The following is a 22,613-nucleotide window of genomic DNA, read 5'->3' as shown; positions in this document are numbered from 1 at the left end:
ACCCCCAATTTTCATATTTAGTTATCTATTATAATGTGACAGACAATATTCTTGTGATCCATAAGGGGAAATACCGGGTAAGCTGTGCAATCCCACATCGCCTAGGGAAGGTCACGTGTGATGATTTTGAGACTGTATAGGTATGGGACTACATAGTTGAAGAGGACTTAAATGGATTTGATTGATACCACCTATGTCAACAAGGTGCATCTTGTTTTTCGGTAGCCCATCTCGAAAGAACTCCACAGTTAAGCGTGCTTGACCTGGGGCAATTTCAGCATGGGGAGTTAAGCGTTCTTGACTTGGAGAAATTTCAGGATGGGTGGCCTCTTGGGAAGTTTTCCCAGGAAGCGTGCGAGTGAGGACAAAGTACGCTGGAAACACTCGTGTAGGGGGTCAGTCACCAGTCCATAAAACAGCCAGAGTGACGTACTCGTGTATAAGAGCCATTCATTCCGTGGGTGTAAGGGCCCAATAAAAGCTTGAAACGCAGACGTTATATATAATAAAATAAATAATTATCATCAACACAAATCAAATGGGCACAAATTATTTTTTAATGTAATAGTGTAAAGTAAACTAGCATCTATTCTTAATTTATTCGTTTATTTTTTTTTATAATAAATTAATTTAATTATTATTAAAAAGAATGGAAACAAATTTAATTTAATTGATTAATCTCTCTTTTAAGCTTTTTAACTTTTGTAAGTTTTTTAAGAATTAGTGTGTAGTTTTCAATGAGAAATATTAATAGTATTATTAAAAATTAATCTTATTTTACATTGGGATATTATATATTATCAAGTTGTAAATTTTATAGTGTTATGCAAAAAAAAAATATTTTATATAATCATATTATATTTCAATTAGAATATATATGTGTTTTCTTTTTTCAAACATTAAAAATAAATATAAGAAACACACTTAATATTTAATAACCTAAAAAAATAATTAAAGAAAAATAAGATGACAATTCAATTATATGGTCAATTAAATTCATTTAAATTTTGAAAATATATATGAGTACTTTATATTTTCGTTTTCTTCCATTTATATTTTCTAGGCCTTGACCGAAGAGCACATTGTTGACTAATAAAGGTCTTAAGTCAACACCATAAATATACGTAAATTTCATATATATATTTATAGGAAAATTACAACCTCAAAGAAAAGGAAATAATAGTAAAAGAAAATTAAGACGTACGTGAATGAATAACTTTCTAATTTATTTTAATGTATATAATATATATGTATTTATAGTACTCATTTTAATATTCTTATTAATATATAGATTATAGTATAGTGTAACATAATATATTCATATTTGAGTTTTATTAGTATTAAAATACATTTAGTCAACCATTTTACTTTAATTAATTAAAAAAAGTTATCCAAAACGTATATTTAATTATAGAATTGTTAAAAAATATTATTAGTGTCTAACAATCTTCTCCATGTCATACTGTTATTAATATAATTAAATATTAAATTTTATGTAACATAAGAAAGTACCTTTTAAAAAAATATCATTATTAATAAATCACGTAAAATGAGAAAATGTAGAATAATACTAGTACTTAATAACAACACTCATTGAATTAATATTATTAATTTGTAGTTATAATAAGTCAACCTATTACTTTTAATTTTCTTCTATATATTGATTCTTTATATTTTCACTTTTGACTACAATAGTTAATGTGTTTACTTAATTTAATTGTTAATTGAAAGCTTGACTTTATAATAACGACTTAAATTCAATGATTTTTTAAAGGCATAAATACTTAATATTAATTAGGGTCAGATTTTAAATTATTGAATTTGAATAAAAATATGTATATATTATTATTAATTTATACTTCTAAATCTTCCTTTAACAAATAAATCTAATTACAAATTTATTAAGACACTAATGCATGTTAAAAAAAATTATTGGATCTATATATTTACAAACTAAAAATTTTAAGTGTATGCCATGTAATAATTGAATAAAAAGCAAGAAATAAAAAAAATCCACTAATTAACTACGTTATTGTGTACGCAAATATAAACGCATGCACTAATAAATTTACGTTAATCACTTAAAAATTACAAATAATAAGAATAATAATAATAATAAAAAACTTTATTAAGGTCAAAAAAGGTTAAGCATACACGGCATATATAATATTATAAAAAAATGTATCATACATATAAATATTAATTTAATATTTAAAAGCAAAGATGAATTATAATGGAAACCCACGTATGCATATACATAGATAATTTATAATCTTAATTATTAATTTTATTTACTTAATTTAAATAGAGAACAAATCGTTACATGACTAACAAATTGGATCAATGGACCCCATCGATGTAATTATAAAGATTACAAAAGAATAATCATATAATAATAAAAATAAATAAATTTAATGATGATCGACAATATGTCATCTTCTAAGTATATATATGCTGTTTAATTAACTATATATATAATTTAATAAATTAATTAAATGAGTGATTAATTAATATCACCATGACCATATCAATGGCGATTGCCCATAATATAGGCTTACTAATGTCCATCTCCTGGACTTGGTCCTGAATCTTTGACTCCTCCAAGGATATCAACATTAGTAAACTTGTGTCCCTCATCGGGGCTCGGTCCCGACTCTTTAATTCCTCCAAGAGTTTTGGCGTTAGTAAATTTATGTCCCCCACCACCAGAGCTCGGTCCTGAGTTTTTGATTCCTCCAAGAGTCTTGGCGTTAGTAAATTTATGTCCCCCACCACCTGAGCTTGGTCCCGAGTTTTTGATTCCTCCAACTGTCTTGGCGTTAGTAAATTTATGTCCCCCACCACCAGAGCTTGGTCCCGAGTTTTTGATTCCTCCAAGTGTCTTGGCATTAGTAAATTTATGTCCCCCACCACCAGAGCTCGGTCCTGAATTTTTGATTCCTCCAAGTATCTTCGCATTGGTAAACTTATGTCCCGCGCCACCAGAGCTCGGTCCCGAGTTTTTGATTCCTCCTAAAGTTTTTGTATTAGTAAACTTATGTCCCTCACCAGGGCTCGGGCCGTCTTTAATACCTCCAAAAGTATTAACATCAGTAAACTTATGTCCCTCCCCAGGGCTCGGGCCGGCCTTAATTCCTCCAAGTGTCTTGGCATTAGTAAACTTATGTCCCTCACCAGGACTCGGCCCAGAATCCTTGATACCTCCAAGTGTCTTGGCATTAGTAAATTTATGTCCCTCCCCGGGACTTGGACCGGCCTTGATACCTCCAAGTGTCTTAGCATGAGTAAACTTATGTCCCTCACCAGGACTAGGACCAGAATCTTTGATACCACCAAGTGTCCGACCGACCTTATTACCCTCACCTGGGCTTGGCCCAGATTGCTTAATGGACCCAAGATAAAGCCCATCAAAGAATCCAACAATCCCTCTACGAACAAGATCATTTTTCCAGTAATACTTCTTCTCATTATTCAAGATCCGACCCTCTGTTCCATTAATAACAGAATTATTAATCAACAGAACCAATAAGATAACAAAGCATTTGGGCACTATAGTATTATTATTATTATTCATAATCATGTTTGGAAAGTGAGAAAAAGAAAACAATGAGAGAGAAAAATGAGAAAACCCCAGAAAGAAAAAAAGTTTGTTATTTTATTTTTCTCAAGTGTTTATGTCTAAAGAGAAGTGTAGCTATAGAGCTATTTATATAAGTTTTACTATATATAATACACAAGGAATTAATTTGTGGATTTTCAAAACGTGAAGAAACTAAATTTCAGAGAAAGGAAATATCTAGGATGGTTCATATGGGAGACTACAAAATGGAACAAATTAATTAAATGGAGTCCAAGTAAGAAGATTCATATATAGAAAAATTTAATACAATATATAATTTTGAATCTATTTATTTAAATAAATAGAAAAAATGAAAAGGGATTTGCCGGCGGCTTTATTGGGAGATGTTTTTGTATAAATTTGATATGTTTGTGTTGGTGATGAGTGACCAAAGACAATGCGTAAATGAGAGTTTGAATTCCAAATTTTAGTAAAAGAGACGGCTATAAAATGAGGCATTGGTATAGTGTCATGACTTGATTATTTTTCTTCTTTGAGGCCATGATGACTAGTCAACAATAATGAGTTGGGTTATTACTATTGGTCTATCTTGGACTCAATATAGGTCATATATGACTTTCTTGGTTTTGTATCTCATATATAGAAAAAGGAATTCATTATTACTCTCATCTAGAGTTGTAGGTTAGGAATTTCGAACCCATTTTGTTTTATTCGCGCGACACGAAATTAGAATGAGCTACGAAGTACGAGTACAATACAAAAAATATGAATTTGGTTATGATATAAAAAATTATTCATATTTTAACTTTGCATACAGATTCATATTTAAGCCTGACATAAATGATTTAAGCTTATGAGTTGGGTAAGGCCTTGCCTTTAAAATATGATTCCGACATAATACAACCTATATTTTTATATGAGCTAGACCTTTATATTTATAACGAACTATATTAAGCTTTACTATTAACCATCTTTATCTCTATATTTAATTATTATATCCCTAACTTTTAGCTTCCACCTTTTCTAGAATGCTAAACTTTCAATTAATATAATTTTAAGTATTAATTAATTAAAGTAAATTTAACCAAATTAAGTATTAATGAAAAGTTTTAGTTAAACCAAATTAGTACACTTTAACAATGTTAAAGAGGATAATGAGTGCTTCAATTATGAGAATTTTAAAATATCTTTTAATTTTTAAGTTGCTTAAGATGTTGATGAATTCGATGAAGTCATACTTAGTTTGTTATAAATTGATATATGGAATTAGAAAGAAATATAAGTAAATGAGAGTAGTTACTAATTTAATAATTTTTAATTATATTTAGTACTTTTACTTTTGAGTTACCTTGATTTTATTCTCACCTAAATATGGAAAAAATTTGCTAAATCATTCTAACATTTAATTTGACATTGAAAAATTTTTGGAAGAATTTTTTTACATTAAAAAAAAGAAGATGGTATTAGAATAAGTTATTAAAAGTTGGTAGTCAAATTTATAAATATATATATAAAAAAGTTTCTGCAAAAAAAAAATAATAATAAAAAATTTGTTGATTTTGATTTAAATATTTTGTTTATAAATATATTTTTGATATACTATAAAGAAAATGTATTTTGATATTTTTAAACTTAAGTAGCTGTATAAAACATAAAAATAAAAAAATTTCTTTTATTATTTGTTATTAGATCAAAATCTAATGGTTTAATATTTTAAAAATTAATATTTATTGTTAAATTTATTTAATAACCATCAATAATAATGAGAAGTGTTATATATATAAATATATGAGTATCGTTATATTAGGCACTAGTAGTATCTAATACTTTTTATAAGTGATGCCCCACAATTGGTTAGCAATATTTACTAAAAAAATATTTTATTAAATTATATAAAACTTAATAATAATTTATTTTACCAATAATTATTTCTGAACATATTTGTTTGTTTTGGGTACATTATTGTAAACAAGAAAATTACCTTTTTACTTCTATTAAAAAGAAGAGTTGGCTTGGCCATTATTCTAAAACATATAATACTTGTCAAATTTGTTTGCCATGTGACTAGTCTTGAAAGCTATACATCATTATAAAAATATCTATACAAAATTTACAATATAAAAGGAAATTTTTCTTTGAAGGAAATGATGGTGTTAAATGACTAACAAACAAAATGAAAAATTTTCTCACAAAATAAAAATAAAATGCTAAACTTAATTTTTTGAATTTCCCTTTTATTTGTTTTACATTTTCTCATTATTTCAACTCAAACTAGTACTATAGAGGGCTTATTTATTATAGGAATGACTTCAATTGTGAGCTCCCAAAGAAGACTTTGTGTACCCTTTCAAACTTCTCATCCATGGATTACCTCAAAACTAAGGAATTTAGGTCCAATTAAAAATATGAGCAAAGTGATTTGGTATACTTTTGAAAAAATATTTGAAAAGTTAAATACCATGTTTTTTTTATTGAAAAAATTACAACTAAAATTTTGAAAAAAAATTACAAAGGTGAACATTATTCTAATCAACCCAACCTCCTTTAAATGGAAGGGGATTCACCTATTTATAGGACTGAACAATTACAATACGTAGTTATTATGATAGACATTACAAAAAGGAATTTTGATTTTATATACTTAAAAAATTAAAAAAATTTATTATTAAACCAAAACCTTTTAAACTAAAAAAACTATGACATTTTTTTTCAAAATCCCAAAAATACCCCCTCACAATTCAAACACATTCTTTCTCTTTCCCTCAAACTCTCTCTGCATCATCTCTCTCTCTCTCTCTCTCTCTCTCTCTCTCTCTCTCTCTCTCTCTCTCTCTCTCTCTCTCTCTCTCTAGCATCCCACAACCGCCCACCCTCACCACCACCTCCGACCTTCGACCTCCGACCTCCGACCCTCACCACCACCTCCGACCACCCGCACCAACACCCTCGACCCAACCCCCCTCTCTCGGACCACCCAAACGTCACACACCCTCAGCCCCAATCTCTCTTCCTCTCTCTGAAATCGCAAAAAATAAAATAAAATAAAATGAAATATACAGGTCCGATGGGGTCCGACCAATCGGACCCATCGAACCCAATAGTCCGACCATCAGACCTGTATATATATATTTTTTTTTTGCGATTTCAGAGAGAGGAAGAGAGATTGGGGTCCGATGGTCGGACCATGGGATCCGATTGGTGATGTCGCTAAAATTAATGGTGCTTTCTCGTCTGCTGGAATTTTTTTATCATTGCCAACCTTATTGCATCACACGAAGATTTCAATCCCAAAAAACGTGGATCATGTGGGTTGAAGGTGTGTGTAAGAGATATTTATATAATTTTTTTTATTATGTTGTATATTTATTTATTCGGCCGGTTAAATTCTTTTATATAATATTATTACTATTTTAGTTAAAACTGAAAAAAAAAATTCTTATAAATTTACTTATAATTAGTGTATTTTTGAGTAAATATTAAGTGTGAAATCTTATAAGGAATAAGAAGGCAATATATATATATAGATGATGATTTGGTGGGGTGGGGTTGGGTTGGGTGGGGCGACCCGTGGGCGTGGGCGGAGTTTGGAGTGATAAGAGAACAAAGGGTTGACCCAACCAACCAACCGAACCGACTCAGCCGACAGTTAAGTAAGAAATGAGTGGTGTATAACAATGTACACTCCAAAATGGAACTCTCTTCACTCTCCAAAACTTAACAACGTAATCTATGTCTCTCTTCTATTATTATTATTATGTTGTTCTTGTTTATGTTCCAAATTCTCACCTTTCTATATTAGCCACGTGTCACGTGTGTCTCTCCCACACCACACCACACCAACCCCACGTGTCACACGTGTGTCAATGGGTCTCCCTCTCTATTCTCTATTCACTCAAACTAAAGAGAATTTGTTAAAAGAGACACACACTAATAATACACTAGAGTAGTAATAATATGCTCAACAACATTTAAAGCAAATGTCTCATACATAATATTTAGTTTATAATTACTAATTACTCCATCCACTATCACATAATTAAAAATTGTAATTATTTCACAAATAAACAAAAATAATAAAAAAATTACAGTGTACAGTATTTTAAATATTTTTATAATTTTTATGATTTTATTTACAAAATATAATTTTTTAATGTATTTTTATGTTGTACTTTTGTTAATTTGTTATTATTTTTTATTGTTGTTAATGTTCTTGTTATTTTTATATTATTTTATTTAAATATAAAAATATTAAAATTTTACAAAAAAAAAAAAATAGTACTTTATATAATTATCTTTTTAACATTTGTAATTTTATATTTTTATTGCCTAATTGACAATATAACGAGTAAAATCTCATTTTGACTTCAAGTTAAAGTAACAACAAAAATGTGTTAAAAAAAAATAAGACCTCCAATTTTTAAAAATATCATTTTATACATAATTCTTTATAAAAGTGCTATTTTACATTAGGCCCAACCCCCTAAAGTTTAAGATCTCCAAATCCTGAAAGTTCTTTCATTTTGGTGTAACTAAAAACTTCTCATGCATTATATTCTTAGAGAGTTTTTATTTTTATAGTTTTTAAGGTACAAATTTATAAAAATATGTTTTTTTTTTCTTTTCAAAAGAATTATTTTATAAAAAAAAATTAAGAATTATTTGAAAAATAATATAAAATAACTAGTTACCTTGCTCCAAGGTAGCTGGTTACTGGTTACTGTAACAGGTAAATGATTACCCTTCATTATTTTTTCCATACTGTTTTAACTTTTTTTTCTTTAGAATTTTTATCGTAAAATAAATTTTTTGAAAAAAAAAAATATTTTTATTGACATTGTATAAAAAATATAAAATTTGTAATTTTTTATATTTTCTTATTAATTAACAAATTTGAAATACCCAAACTTGTTAACAAATTCAAAACTATTTTTCTTTTTTTTTTTAAAGAAAACAGAAAAATTCCATTAAAAGGCACAATGCTTGGAAGGTCTAAAATTAAGAGGAGCTCAAAAAAAAAAAAAATCAATACTATAGATATATGTTTCTAAAAATTAAAAAAACTATAGATATATGCACCAAATAATTTTTTCCAAGTAAATTAAGAGAAATACTAAAAGACACTAATGATGATTAACACTCTCTTATGTGTTAATATTGCTATTAGTTAAATTAAGTATCGAGTTGCATATAATTTAATATAATAACTTTTAAAGAATATTGCTAGCCAATCACAAAACGATACGTCTATAAAATACTAAACACTACTAACGCTAATAATAATACTCGTAAATTAATAACTTAAATTACTTTTTTTTTTTGTTTGGCCACAAATTATTAACTCAGTACAACATAAGTGAAGTGACTAGTGGAAAGTCACCTTAGTCAAAAATAATAAAGTGCAAAAACAAGTCTCCATGAAGTATGTGTTGATGTCCAATCTTTTTCCCAAAAGTATATTTAGTTGGTCCTTTTTCCAAGCATCATTGTAGATTTTTCTTTTCTTTAATTAAAATGATTTTGCAAATAACAATTTTATTATTATTATTATTATTATTAAAATAAAATTTAAAAATATTATTATTCATGAAAGAAAAACAGTGAATAATATTATCAACTAGTTGTAGTGCTTCTTTTTCCAAAAATGAGTTAGATCCACCCATTTATATGATTCTCATGATTTTAACATCTGTGGATCTAGTTTGGTCTCAATGTTGCATCGTTCCTTTAATTTTTCATTATATATATTTAAATTTAATATAATTATATATTAAAACAAAAAAAAAACAAAAACAAAAACAAAAAGAATGAAATTTATATAACTATATATATATATTTATGGATAAATATCATTTTAAATACTGTGTTTTAGAAAAATTATAAATTGAACCATTTATTTAGTTAAATGACAATTTAAATTTTATATTTTTAAAATTGTCCAAAATATCTTGAACTCAATTCGGATCCTATTTCTTTAAAAAAAGTGAAAAATAGATTTTGAACTAATTTTTCATTTTTTTTTTTAAATATAACCAGCCTGCAACTAATTTCTAACACGAACAAATGTAAAAAAATGTAACTATTTTTGTCATTACACATGCAAGTCAGATTATTATTAAGTTTTAATTTGACAAAAATCAAACTTAGGATCTATTTTATACCATTTTAAAAAATAGAGAGTTTGAATTATTAACAAAACAGAAAATTCATCAATAATTTTTGTAAAACACAATATCTAAAATAATATTTAACTTGTTTAATTTAATTTATACACCAATACCACTCCATGTGACTAGTATATAACTATTCTGTCTTCCCCACATATAGTTTTGATTTTTTTTTTAATATAAATAATACAAAGTATCAAACTATACTATATAGGCCTATTCAAATAATATCCACACGTAGTATAACATAAAATATGTGTTCATCTGAAAAAAGAATCTAAACTGTGATCACAAATTTGAATTATTGGATACTGTTTGATCTTTTTTTTTTTTTTATGATTATAATTATTATTTTTTTTGCACTATTTATATCATTTTAAGAGAATTTTGAACAACAAGAATAGAATTTATTAAGCAAGAAAAAAAAAAGAATAGAATTTATAATGAGATGAACTTTATTTACTATTTTATTTTTTAAGAGGACTTGGATATTATATTATATTTTTTCTCGAGAATTATTTTATTATTATAGAATAAGAACACATATAGAGTCATTTGTGAAGCTATTTCATTTTTTTAAATGGGAATAATTTCATCTTCAATTATATATTAGAATGTTTTTTTTTTTTTTTTTTTGAAGGAAAATGGTAAACTTTATTAGAATGAACTTTCAACCATTACAATAGATAAAAGATCGGCGGGAGCGATTTCACGAAAATACGATCTGAATACAAACAAGAGCTACGAGCAAGACAATGTGCAGCTTTGTTTACAGAACGTTTGACAAAATTAATAGTGACTAAAGGTAAGGAAGCCAACAATGTACGACAAACAGACACATGTTGACCAAAAGGAGATGGAATGAATACCGAACCTCGAACTGCTTGAACAACAACCAAAGAATCCGTCTCAACATCAACCCGACCCCATTGGTGTCTCTTTATCCAACTCAGAGCCTCCTTAACCCCCACAACTTCAGCTATGACCGGGTCCACGCACCCCTCCAAGAGGACCGTGAAGGCTTCAATGAACCGCCCATCATGGTCTCGAGCCACGCCAGCCGCTCCAAATTTTCTGTCATTTGCAAAGATTGCGCCATCAACATTTACCTTAATCTTTCCCATAACCGGTTTCACCCAATGCTCCAAGTCTATGTTCGAACCCGAAGGAACAAATAAAGACCCCATTCTCCTTTGTTGAGCATTTCTCCATTGATTAAGGACTACTCTTGCCAATAGAATAACCTCTGCCGCTGACAATGATTTCTCCCGCCAAACTAGCTCATTTCGGGCATGCCAAATTGCCCAAATCACCATCAATAATTCCTCCTGTGCCATAGTAGAATGCTGAAGTATCATCTGACTAAACCAATCCCAAAATGAAGTCCAAGACACTGAGACCATATTTAGACTCGACCTCTGCCAACATGATCTTGCAAAGGGACACAGAACCAATAAATGGATGATCGTCTCAGACGATTGGTGACACATTGGACATAGTTGATCCAGAGGAATGTGCTTGGTATTAAGTTGAACTTTAGTAGCCAAACAGCCTGTCAAAGCACGCCACATAAGTTGGTGAACTTTCGGGGGGACTTGAAGCTTCCAAGCGATCTTCCAGATTTTTATCTCAAAGTCACCAATGTTAGTGACATCAGCCTGATGTAGCAAGCGATAGGCCTCCCTTACAGTGTAAACACCATGCAGATCCAGAGACCAATACCACGTATCAATTGTAGACTCCTGAACAATGTTGGTCTTCAAAATTAACTCCTTATCCCGATCATTGAAAATATCGGAGATCACTTCCAAATCCCAACATCGTTCTCCTGGCACCATGAGATTGTTAACCTTCCACTGCTCCATACCATCAGCGATAGTAGTGACCCACGGAATATATTATAATGTTTAATTGTATTTCAACCATAAACAAATTAAATAACTAATAAATTTCCAACCAAAAAGTATCATTATTTTAATATTATATTTTAGTTGGTCTACTTTACACAAAACGGAATGAATTTTAACCTAGAATCTTGTTTGTGTATGAATGGTTCTTTATTTGTAATCAAACTATACCACAATAGTCTAATTAATCACTATATATAACACCAAAGGATTAGCTTATTCTTGATTATTAAATACAAACAAGAGAAATGCTAAGATGACATTAATGTGGCGTAGCATTTCACTATTAGTATAATTAAGTATCAAGTTTAATATAATTTAATGTATTTTTTTTTTAAATTAAGCGTTTATATATTACAATGCATAACTTGGGACTCAAACCCAAGACCTCCAACACACACACCCTTCTATAGCCACTTGAGCTAGCCTTAAGTGGTTATATAATTTAATGTATTAACTTTTACGAAATATGGTTAACTAATTGCCAATCGCCACCTGTGAGTAGTGTTAGATATCACGGTACCTTATAATAATGCTAATATAAATTTTTAGGTAAATATTATTTTGGAATATGTATTTTGCAAAAATTACCGTGATGGATTTTCTATTTTGTTAAATAACAATTAAAATTCTATATTTTTCAAAATTGTACAAAATAATATCATGAGCTCAATTTTTATCAAAATAAAACTTAATAATAACTTAACTTGGAGTGTTATGACTATACTAGTTATATTTGATATATCTATTTATGCTAGAAATTAACTTTAAGTTGGTTATATTACAAAAAAAAGACAAAAATTAAGGTCAAAGTTTTATTTTGTACTATTTTAAAAAATAAAAAATCTAATTTATAATTTAACAAAATAGAGTATTTAATCAATAAATTTTCAAAAACTTAAAGATCAATAACTTGTCTAAATTTGCTCCTATTTTATTTGTATCAACAAAAAGGGAATCACATGATGCAAATCATCTTCCCACTCCTTTTTCGATATTTTTAACAATCTCGGGGACTATGTGTTAGCCTTGTACGTACCTTAGCCAACCTTAATCGAGTCATCGATCCCATCCAAAGAATGTCACCACCTCAGCAAGCTTTAGCCTTTAAGGGCCAAGTAAATCCCTTTCAAGAGAGGTTGTATATGTAAGTTTGGAACTCTTAACTCAAGCAAGAAATAATTTCAGTAAAAACAATTTCTACCACTACACCACACAATACATAAGGGAAATTTGATTTTCTATACTTAAAAAACTAAAATATTTTATTCTTAAACCAATACATTTTAAACTAACAAAAATATGACACTTTTCTCAAAACCCCAAAAATACCCTCAAACTCTCACAGCATCTCTCTTTCTCTCTCTATCTCGGCATCCCACACTCCAGGTCCGATGGTCAGACCATGGGGTCCGACCAATCGGACCCATCGGACCCCATGGTCCGACCATCGGACCGGGCTTTTTTTTTCATTCGATTTGAGAGAGACGAAGAAAGAGGGGGTCCGATGGTTGGACCATGGGTCCGATGGGTCCGGTTGGTCGGACCCCATGGTCCGACCATCAGACCTGGGGCTTTTTTTCCTTTTTTTGTTGTCGATTTGATGGACCGGTGGTGAAGAGGGGGGCCTGGGATTTGTGGGCTTTGACCGTCGGTGATGAGGGGGCCTGGGATTCGTGGGACCGGCGGTGACCTGGGCTTCGACCGTCGTTCGGGTTGGGGTTGGGATTCGTGGGTGAGGGTGGTTCGGGTTGGGATTTTCGTGGGTGAGGGTGGTTTGGGTTGGGGTTGATCGTGGGTGACGGTGGTCGACGACCGTGGGTGAGGGTGGTTCGGGTTGGGGTTGATCGTGGGTGAGGGTTTTCGTGGGTGAGGGTGGTTCGGGTTGGGGTTGATAGTGGGTGAGAGTCGGCTGAGCATTTACAAATGGGAGGGGTAATTTTGGAAAATCGGTAAAATAGTCATACATTACAAATTTTAATAAGTATGCATTATAGAAAAAAATTATAAAGTTATGTAGGTATGGAAATTCAAATTTCCCATACATAATTCTGCCACTAATTTTACATGCACATATCATTACTCTCAAAATAAAATAATATTATTATTGAAGAGAGAGACCGACCATATACTATAATAATAATAATGTGAAAATGAAACTTAAAGAAAAATTAATGAATATACACAAGAAATTTAGTCAAACAAACACAAACACAAACACAAACACAATATATTCCTATATCAATTACATTAGATGACCCCACAAACTAAAAAGCCCAACACCGTCCTTTACTACCATTCACTCATCAACTCAAACCCAAAGCCTATAAAAAGGCACATAATTTTGCTTATAATAATATTACACAGATGCTAAACCAATCTTCTTCTACTCCATCCTTTTTGCTTTACAGAATATAACTATACATAATATATATTTATATATATATACAAATTCCCATACCAAAAAAACAGAATCATTTATATATACAATAACCCTTCTTCCTTATTAATTATTCATCACCAAAAACCCCAAATAAACTCTCTCAACAACATGAGAAAACAACAACACAATTATTATCTCTTGTTTTTCTTGACCATTTTATTACTCTTTATAGACCTAAATATTATGGTTCAAATTGCTGAGTCAAGACCTCTAAGGCCATCATCAAAAACCCATGTTGGAAATATAAGAAGAAGAAGAAGACAAAACGACCGCGTTTTGGTTAGCAGTAGCAGTAGTAGTCATCGTGATCGAGTCTATTATAATAAGCTGGCTTCTGGTCCTAGTGGCAAAGGCACTGGTCACTAGAATTTAATAGAATAATAAATAGTAATTTCTTCTCTTCTCTTATCTTTTGTAATAATTAATTTTAATTTCTCTTTGGATTTTTGTGTACACATTTTTAGGAATTGAGATTATTAATTAGGGGTTTAATTTGATCATGATTTTTCTTAATATTGTATTGTGTAATGTGTAAATCGATCAATATGGGTAGTTTACTCTTTCCCACTTGTAAATTTTTATATTAGAAAGAAATATATTTATTATGTTATTTGTAGTTTTATTGTCTATATTTTTGGGTAGTTTTGTTCTATGTGGTTCGCGTTTTGTTTTTCACAGTTTATGGTTTGACAAAACATGTCCTTCGGATAGACGATGAGCTATTTTGGTTCGAAGAGTTCCACCGCCGATTGTAATGTGCTGCATTGTTAATCATGTATGACTCTATTTACCATGTAAAAAAAAATTATTGTCATCAATAAGTTTTAATTTAATTTATTTATGTTTATGTAGTGGGAGTGAGAGTGGGAGCCAGTTAATGCAAAATTGGTAATAATAAGTGAATAAGAGAATAAATTAACAAAGCTTTAATTATGCTTAAACCAACAAAATTAAGAGATGTGATATATTAATTGGTTCCTTGATGATTGGAGTCAAAGCTATGTATGTATATGAGTATATATTCTCTATATAGTTTTTATTTATTTATTTATTTATTTTTTTTTATTTTATTTTGGAGATAGCACCATGGCCGTTGGTTGAAGTTCAAATGCATTTTTTTTTTCCCTACAGAGAGCTTTTACCAACAAATTATGATAATTGCTATGTTACGATAAAGTGTCGTTTTATAATTAGTTAATAATTTTTTAAAATATTTATTAAAATTAAATAAGTGGAACACACTATTAAATTGTATTAATAACAAGATTACATATCACAAAAGTATTAAATACTATACTGTCATTTACTATTTATTTATTTAATGATTATATGTACACATAAAATTACAATGTAACATTTGAAATGGATAGAATGATACACTCTTATTTGTTTCTGTATCTAGAAAATAAATTTAACCTAATTTTTTTATGATATATACGTTGCAGTTATTTAAGACATCTTGTTAAATTTTAAGAAATTTGACAAAATTTAACACGTTGAAAATAGGGTTCAAATAATCTATTTCACGAGTGACTTTTTTATTTTATATGTGTGTGAAATAGACGGTTTGAACATTTAATTTTATATTGTAATAAAATTATGAAAAATTACCCCATATACGATTTTTTATTTTTTTTAAAATTTATCGTTTGAGTTGCACTAGTAGTTTCTCCAATGGTTTCTATATATATTACTATATGAATTTTGGTTACGATATTTAGATTGTTCCGTTAGTTGTTATGGAGTTTCCATATAGAATTCTGTAAAAATATAAAAAAAAATTATTTTTAAGTGTAAAAATAAAAAAATCTCTTAAATTATTTTATTGTAAAAATATTAAAAATTTTTAAAAAATAAAATAATATTTGGAATAATTACATAAGACACCATTTTTTGTAAAATATTTACATTTTTACGTTCAAAGAATGTTTTTTTACATTTTTACGGTTTTCCAAAAAATTACACGGAAAACAACATAAAATCAACAAGAAAACAACATAAAAGTAACATGAAAATAACAACAAAAAAAAGCAAAAAATAACATACATATAATAAAAAATTAACAACAAATGAATAAAATTTTAACATAAAAAGACCGTACTTTATGTAAATAAAATAAAAAAAATCGTAAAAATGTTTAAAATTCGGTGAAACCTAATTTTTGTTGTTTTTGTACATTTGTTAAATTAATCCATAATATTTTGTGTAATTTTTCTTTCAAAAACGACCAGGCCTATGTGGAGGCCCATTTTCTAGGCCCAGGCCCAGTATTGCTATTGCTGTTCAGGCAGTTTCAGAGGGAAAAAAAACGGAAAACTATCAGAAAATTCAAAACAGAGTCTTTTAAGGAAAAGATCATACAATTCAATTCAATTCAATTCATTATACATTATCCAATATAAATCCTAATTTTTCGTTATTGATCGAAATTCTGAGTTCTCATTTGGGGAGATGATTCGCCAGCATTCAAATGGGGCAAATTTTCGCTCAGAGTCGCCGAGTCATCGTCAATGTAGATGGTGGAATCTAGGGACGGTAACCGCCGGGCGTCGGGCATTACGAACGCCGATGAAGCTGTGATCGTACTGTCTTCGTGGGGTTCTCTGGGCACTGGCGTTTGTTGATACTGCAATGCGTATTCGAGGTCCCAAATCACGTCTACCATGGAAGGTCTATCGACTCCTTCTTCTTGCAGACATTTCTCCGCTGTTTCCATAAATTTCTGTAGAGAATTAGGGCTTATTTGGGGTTTAATTGATGGGTCGATTATTTCTTCGATTACTCCTTTGTTGTTGCAGTATTTTGCCCATTCAGCTAAATTGATTTGATCTCTTGGTAGATGGGTATCAATGGCGGGTCTTGCGCACAAAACCTCAAGGAGAACAACCCCAAATGAATAAACATCTGATTTTTGTGATAATTGTTGGGATGTGAAGTATTCAGGATCAAGATAACCGAAGGTACCTTTTACTTTTGTGCTTATATGTGATTCTTCGGGAGGACCTGATTTGGAGAGTCCAAAGTCAGCGACTTTAGCTATGAGATTTTGGTCTAGCAAGATGTTGGCTGACTTAACATCTCTGTGTATGATTACTTGAGGGGAGTCGTTGTGGAGGTACTTGAGGCCTCTGGCTGCGCCTATGCAAATGTCTAGTCTTTGTTTCCATGACAAACTAGGTGAGTCTGAGTTGTAAAGGTGATCTGTTAAGGAACCATTTTCCATGAATTCATAGACCAGTATCATTTCTGATCTTTCTTCGCAATACCCAATTAAGGAAACTAGATGTTGATGGCGGATTTTGGAGAGAACCATTATCTCTGTTTCGAACTCGGACAAGCCTTGGCCTGAACCAGGTGAACTTCTTTTTATTGCTACTTGTGTGCCATTTGAAAGGATTCCTTTATAGACAATTCCAAATCCACCTTTGCCAATTTGCTGCGTTGGACTGAAGTTCTTCGTTGCTGACTTAATTTCAGAGAAAGGAATTTTCAGGCCCAAGTTTAAATTTTGAACAGGGTGTTTAGTGGTGCTTGATCTTTTGCTCCAAACGGAATTTTCGATAGCTTTTGACCTTCTGCGTTTGGAAAAGAAGTAGAAACCAGTTGCCAAAATGCAGAGAAATGCAACACTTCCAAGAACTGAACTTACAACTGTAGTCTTGGGTGAGTTGCTCTCTGTGGCTGCCGCCGGCATTGAAGTCAATGTGTCCATTATCTCGAATATTTCCAGCCCATTTAGAAAGGGAGATTTATCAATTTCTGGATTCACAGGGCCTATGCTCACGTTCATGACTCCAGAATCGTGGGAACCAACTTGAAAATCAATGTGAAATGGGGAATAGTTGCGGAGATAGTTAGTGGCATTGATCTCTTGGCTGATGTTGCTATTTATGTACACCTTGAACGCTAAGGTATTTTCGGATATACTAATAATGTCACAGAAGTGTGTCCTTACAAGGTGCCCAGCAGTCTTATTAACCACAAAACTCCACGTTACTTTGGAATTTCCGGTAGTGTTACTCATTACTTTGGCACTCATGTAGACTAATTCTGGGGTCTCATCAAATAGGTTTTTAAAGCTGACGGTTGTCTTATAAGTATATGCACTGCTTTTGTCGACGAGATAACTATCATCTGTTTCCCAGTTTCTCCATACAGTGTCTCTATCTGATTCAATTCTTGGGCCACCAACATTGATCCTGTAAACGGTTTGCAAAACTGAAGTGGGTTGCTGTTCCCCAGCGTTCTTAGCTTCACCGAGGCTAAAATTTAAAGGAGGAGCAGGGAAAACTTCTATGGCATTTACAAATGCAAAGGATGATTGTTTAGGTGTAAAAGATATTTGAAACTTGCTAGTGTTAGTTGGGATAAAAAATTCTTTTATTAATGGAAATCTTTTACTACTTTGGGCAGTGAAATTATGCAACAACAAAAACCCAGAAGCAGAAACATCAAAGACTGCTGTAGAAAGATCAGTATGGGAAGAGAAAGCAAAGAAATGGAGGCGTACCAGGTAAGTAGTATTAACACCTCCGGTTTTAAACACATATGAAGATTGTTCCTTGAAAATTCTTGCTGTGTTGTACAGAGCTGGTATATTCGATGGCGACTGATTTATGTTTGTATCAGTGCTACTGGGTTTTGTAAAGAAGAAACCAGTTTTGGAGGTGCTAGATTTTTTGTCGCCAACGAAGTTGCGACTGCCATTGTTTACAGTTTCTTTTGAGCCACAGTTGATGAAATACTTGACTGGGATTTCGTAGGCAGATGAGATGTTTAAATGAAGTGTTAGGAAGTGGAGAAGGAAAATTAACAGAGGAGGTTTAGGGATATTAGGTCTGTGGCTCTGATGCTTCTCCATAAGACTTGTCCTAGCCCTAGCTATAACTATACTTATCTGAGAATGGTAGAGATTTGAGTTGAATGATCACCATATGCATAAACCAGCAACTCAGGTCGAGTTTTGTGTCTAGTTTGAGGTAGGCATTTAAGTTGACTTTTCAATGGTAAATTTTGAATCCAGAAATATCAAAGAGGAAGAAAAAGAAGAAGGCTAATTGGGTTTTTCATTGCTGCTTTTATTTTTCATTATTATATATAATGGATCCCACCAAAAAAGGCAGGACGAAAGGGACTTCTACTTTGGTTTTAAGTAATAATGAAAATGAACATCTTTAAGTGGTAGGACAAGTTTACTGCTGTTTCCTAGCAGCTGCCACTAAATGCCATTTGTACACAAGTTTTTCCACAATATATATCCTTTTGGTATCTTATACTTAAGAATTAGTTAAAAGTAGTCTAATTGTCTTTGTGTTTGGCCTTGAGTTGATGAAACAAGATTCCATTAGCAAAAGAACTTTCGAAGAAGAAACCATCTAGATTTATAAATGTGAGTCTTTTCATATACATAAAAATGAAGCTTGAGTGGTGCTAAATTGACACCAAATTATAGGTTATTTGTGAATCTTTGTAATTCAAGTGATATGTATGATTTTATCTTTTTGCTTGAGAGAGATTGAAGGAGAGAGTTATGGTTAATTAGATTGAAGGGAAGAGGGGTGAAAGAACTACAATTTAAAGAGAAAGGGACCCTTAGGGACCAAACTTTGTGCTTTGTTTAGAGTAGTTTCCCTTTTAAAAAAAAATAATGAATTTAGTTTTTTACTCTTTACACAAGAAACAGAGTATTAGTATTTATATTAAAGAGAGCATAGGAATAAGTATAGTGTTACAAAGAGAGCTATAGGAAAGGACTTCAATGCATTTCAGTTTGATATTAGAAGAAAAATGAGGAGAAAACACATGAAACCAAGGGAACTCGGAAACTAAACAAGACTTATCTTGCGTCATCTATTTTCAATTGGGAAAACACTTGACTATCCGTCAAGCATGAGAAATCGGCGCTCATGGCAATTGTATCATCTCTTTCGTAGTTGGACCCAATTGATGGAAGCCTCTGGGCATTTGGTAACACGAATGCTGATGAAACCGTGGTTGTACTGTCCTCATTGAGTTCTTTGGGCCCTGATGTTTGTTGCAGCTGTAATGCATACTCAAGGTCCCATATCACGTCACTCATGGCAGGCCTACTAGACCCATCCTCCTGTAGGCACTTCTCTGCTGTTTCGCTAAATTTTCTCAATGAATTGGGATTGATTATACCCTTCATAGAAGGATCCACAATCTCTTCAATCATCCCTTTCTTCTTGCATCTCATTGCCCAATCAGCTAAGTTCATTTGTTCTCTTGGTAGCTGTGTGTCAATGGCGGGTCTCGCACTTAGAACCTCCAGAAGAACAACCCCGAATGAGTAAACATCTGATTTTTCTGTCAGTTGTTGGGACCTAAAGTATTCCGGGTCTAGATAACCCAAAGTGCCTTTGACGTTTGTGCTCACATGGGTATCTTCGAGAGGACTCAATTTTGAGAGTCCGAAGTCAGCCACTTTAGCAACATGATTTTCGTCGAGCAAGATGTTGGTGGACTTGACATCTCTATGGATGATTCCTCCAGATGAGCCTTTATGGAGATAGTTTAGCCCACTGGCTGCGCCTATACAAATTTCAAGTCTTTGTTTCCATGTTAAACGAGGAAGTTTTGGATCATGAAGGTGGTCTCTTAAGGTTCCTTTCTCCATGTATTCGTATACCAATATCATCTCTGAGCTTTCATCGCAATACCCAATTAAGGAAACGAGATGTCGATGCCGAATTTTGGAGAGAACCATTATCTCCGTTTGGAACTCAGAGAAGCCTTGGCCTGAACCAGGTGCACTTCTCTTCACAGCTACTTTTGTACCGTTCAAAAGGGTTCCTTTGTAAACATGTCCGAATCCACCTTTACCAATTACAAGTTTGGAGTTGAAGTTCTTTGTTGCTAATTGGAGTTCAGCAAAAGAAATCTTCAACCCAAGTATTAGGTTTGGAATAGGAGAGCCGTTGATGGTCAACTCGGTCACCCTGCTGTGAGAGCTCCCTACTCCATATGCAGGGACATGACCCCAACTTGAATGTTCGACTGTTTTCGGTTTTCTGCGTTTGCAATATAAGAAGAATCCCACCATCAAAACCGAAACAAGAGCTAATCCTCCTAGAGCTGAACCAACTACTATAGGAATGCTTATCTTACTTGGCTCATCTTCTTTGGGAACTAGAGCTGTTCCATCCATAATCTGCAATATTTCCAGCCCATTTAGAAAGGCATTTTTCTCTATACTTGCATTTGAAGGGCCTATGCCGATGCTCATAACTCCAGAATCAAAAGAATGAACCAAAAAATCAATGGTAAAAGGGGCAGCCGACTGGGTGACATAGGCCAACGAATTGATCTCCGTACTGAAGTTGCCATTTATATAAAGATTGAAAATAAGAGTATTGAGAGAAAGACTAATAATGTCACAGAAGTGTACTCTTACAAGGTGTGCAGCAGTCTTATTTACATCGAAGCTCCAAGTTATTTTTGATTCATTGTTTGCGTTCGGATTCATTTCTTTGGAAGTCTGGTAGACCAAATCCGGAGCAGCATATGCACTATCCGCTAACTGGTAATAAGGCTTGTTCGAGTAAAACTGGCTATTCTTTGCAGTGTTCTTAGTTCTGAGATAAACATCATCACTATCCCAGTTTCTCCATATTGTGTCACTACCTGGTTCAATTTCAGGTCCTCCAACATTGATTCTGTAAACTTTTTGCAAAGATATAGAGGATGGTATTTTGTAATGATCCCCAACTTTGTCAGTTTGATTGGGGCTGAAATTCAGAGGAGGGGCAGGAAAAACTTCTATGGCATTTACAAAGGCAAAAGAAGATTCTTTAGGTGTAAAATATATTCGGAGCATTTCGGTCTGGGTGGTGAGTAAAAATTCCTTTATCAATGTCAAGTTTGTACTGTTTTTGGCAGTGAAATTATGCAAGAGCAAATACCCAGAAGCTGAAACATCAAAAACTGCTGTAGAGAGATCAGGTTGGGATGAAAAGGCAAAAAAATGGAGGCGTACCAGGTAAGTAGTATTAACATTATTATTGAATTTGAATCCATATGAAGATTGTTCTGTGATGGTTCTTGCTGTGTGGTACAGGTTTGATGTGTTCCCCAATTGGTTGGTGGCTTTGACAGTCTTGCTTGGCTTTGGAATTGAGAACAAATTCGAGTTCTCGTCTCCAATAAAGTTTCTGGTAACTTCATCAACATTTTCATTTGATCCACAATTGATGAAGTAGTTTTTTGGAACAACATAATCTGATGAGATTAAGTAAAGAAGGGTTGAGAAATTAACAAGGAAAAGAAGTAAAGGATATATTGGGATATGGATGGTGTGGCTCTGAAATTTTTCCATGATTATTTCTTACTACTCTCTCATGAGTTTCAAGGAACAAGTAACACTCTCATTTGATAATATGGTATAGTCAGTAGACTCAGTTGTTGACTTCTCAACTAGAAGAATATTCAACCAAGAAAATGATGGTATTGACTCAATTACCCCTTTATTATTTATAGAGCATGCATATGAAACAGAGGTT

General features: G+C 31.8%; 3 protein-coding genes across 3 annotated transcripts; all 3 read right to left on the bottom strand.

Annotated features, from left to right (window-relative positions):
• Positions 1 to 2,265: 2,265 nt before the first annotated feature.
• On the bottom strand, positions 2,266 to 3,807 carry LOC115696504 (uncharacterized). Its single transcript, XM_030623583.2, has one exon. It carries the CDS (start codon positions 3,578 to 3,580, stop codon positions 2,558 to 2,560), a length of 1,023 nt encoding a protein of 340 aa, XP_030479443.2. The 5' UTR covers positions 3,581 to 3,807; the 3' UTR covers positions 2,266 to 2,557.
• Positions 3,808 to 16,413: 12,606 nt separating this feature from the next.
• LOC133032713 (probable receptor-like protein kinase At2g23200) lies at positions 16,414 to 22,613 on the bottom strand. The gene has a single exon (XM_061106917.1). It carries the CDS (start codon positions 22,427 to 22,429, stop codon positions 19,931 to 19,933), a length of 2,499 nt encoding a protein of 832 aa, XP_060962900.1. The 5' UTR covers positions 22,430 to 22,613; the 3' UTR covers positions 16,414 to 19,930.
• LOC133032095 (probable receptor-like protein kinase At2g23200) lies at positions 16,511 to 18,955 on the bottom strand. Its single transcript, XM_061105930.1, has one exon. It carries the CDS (start codon positions 18,953 to 18,955, stop codon positions 16,511 to 16,513), a length of 2,445 nt encoding a protein of 814 aa, XP_060961913.1.

Source organism: Cannabis sativa, chromosome X (genome assembly GCF_029168945.1).
Source record: "Cannabis sativa cultivar Pink pepper isolate KNU-18-1 chromosome X, ASM2916894v1, whole genome shotgun sequence".
NCBI classification, from domain to species: Eukaryota; Viridiplantae; Streptophyta; class Magnoliopsida; order Rosales; family Cannabaceae; genus Cannabis; species Cannabis sativa.
This window is presented reverse-complemented; position numbering and strand designations above follow the sequence as displayed.